At 60.9% G+C, this 1,635-nt stretch overlaps 1 protein-coding gene across 1 annotated transcript in view; it reads right to left on the reverse strand.

Moving 5' to 3' along the window:
- Positions 1-264: 264 nt before the first annotated feature.
- The window catches only part of IA-2 (tyrosine phosphatase IA-2), a gene marked incomplete in the record, with an annotated part of 128,911 nt that continues 127,540 nt past the window's right edge, over positions 265-1,635 (reverse strand). Inside the window, 1 exon segment of the mRNA XM_037212632.1 lies at positions 265-1,543. Within this exon segment, the coding sequence (XP_037068527.1) occupies positions 1,279-1,543 (265 nt within the window).

Raw genomic sequence — 1,635 nt, forward strand, 5'->3', positions numbered from 1 at the left:
GGATTTATGAACATTTTGCACTGCGTGACGTCCTGTGCCGTTCTCCAGATCCCCGTGGCGGACTGGCCAACTAATGCAAGGCGTTTGCGGCCGGTGAACTGCCGTTCCTCGACGCCAGCAGGCAACATACTCGGGTAAAGTCCAGCATAGACGAATCGTGTATTTCTTCCTTCCGTGTGGAAATTCCACAATGTGCCAATGGCTGCCAAAAATGTTTCGCTGTTGACAACTTCTCGGACGCCAGCGCGGAAGTAAAACGCCACGTACAACGAAATGTTTGTCTATTTGATGCCTACTTACCGGGCGCCCAAGGACCGCGACATGGATCACAAAAATAGTTTATCTTGGCGAGAGACAACCAGAATAAACATCTTACATTAACAGGCAACTTCTATCCTAGTCCACCTATTAACACGAACTCCTTTTTTGTAACGTTTTCTGCGGAAAGCACGCGCCACCGGTAGCGGAAAGCAAGTGTTAGTTCTTGATTTCCGCTGGTGGCGGCGCTGCGGTCGACATGACATCGCGGCCGGGATCCGACGCCGCGGCGGAGCGCGCCGTCATCGAATGGAAAAGGAAGAAACCGTTTTGGGAGGCTGGGTCCAAAATGGCTTCTAAGGAGGAGGGGCTTCCAACCGATGACGGGCGGTCGGGCACAGCGCCGACTCCCGGGGGACCACACTCCAAGCTCTGCGCCGCATCAAGCCTTTCGCGTTTTTTGGTTTTCTCCAGTTGCGACATCGACAGGGCAGGTCTGGCCTTCGATTGATTTGCTCCAGGTGCGGCCTTCTGAGCTGGGACCAGGGATCGGGTTGGGCGGGTCGGCCTGCGGAGGGCAACAGCTGGCGGGTGTGCGGGTCGAACTATGCGGGGGTGGGGGGCACTGACACCCGTGCGAGTCAGTTGTGCACTCGTCTTCCCGCTTGGGGGGTTTCTGTAACCCCGACGCAAGCAAGCTCCGCAGTACGGTTTTGCACTCTGTCCGCTTCTTTGGCCAGTCATGGAGCATTTGGTGACGCCTTGCCCATCGCACGGCGGTTGAGAAGCGCCGGGTTACCAGCCGCTGGCTGGCTGTCCCGGCTACCCCGGCGAGACGGGTCCCCTCCACGGCCGAGCCACTCCGGGCCGGCCCTGCGCGATCGCCCGGCCCCGCCCGCGCTTCTCACACTCCCTGAACAGCCAACACTGAACACCAATAGACGCAAACACCAACGACACACAAACAGCGACGTCTGACGTAATACTGGGAGGGCGGCGGCGGATGCGGCGCCGCGCCGCTCACTGCGGCAGCGCCTTCAGAATGGCGTGCACCTCCTCGGCCACCGCCATCAGCACGAACTCGAACTGGCCGCGCGTGCGCACCATGTCGGCGCGCTGGTCGCGGATGTGCTCCAGCGAGGCGGCGATGTCGATCTCCTTGGCGCCCTTCGACATGCGGTTGAGCACCATGTCGATGAGGCAGTAGGTGCCGGTGCGGCCGCAGCCGTCGCTGCAGTGCACGATCACCGGGCAGGAGCGGCCGCGGTACGACTTGTTCACCTTCCTGCCGACAGACGGCGCCACCGGGCGCGGGCGACCGAGCGTCAGCAGGCGCCGAGCGGACATCGGACGCAGGTTGTTCAGTGAAGCGATCTT

The sequence above is a fragment of the Pollicipes pollicipes genome, unplaced genomic scaffold (genome assembly GCF_011947565.3).
Source record: "Pollicipes pollicipes isolate AB1234 unplaced genomic scaffold, Ppol_2.1 Scaffold_3087;HRSCAF=3621_pilon_pilon_pilon, whole genome shotgun sequence".
Taxonomy (NCBI): domain Eukaryota; kingdom Metazoa; phylum Arthropoda; class Thecostraca; order Pollicipedomorpha; family Pollicipedidae; genus Pollicipes; species Pollicipes pollicipes.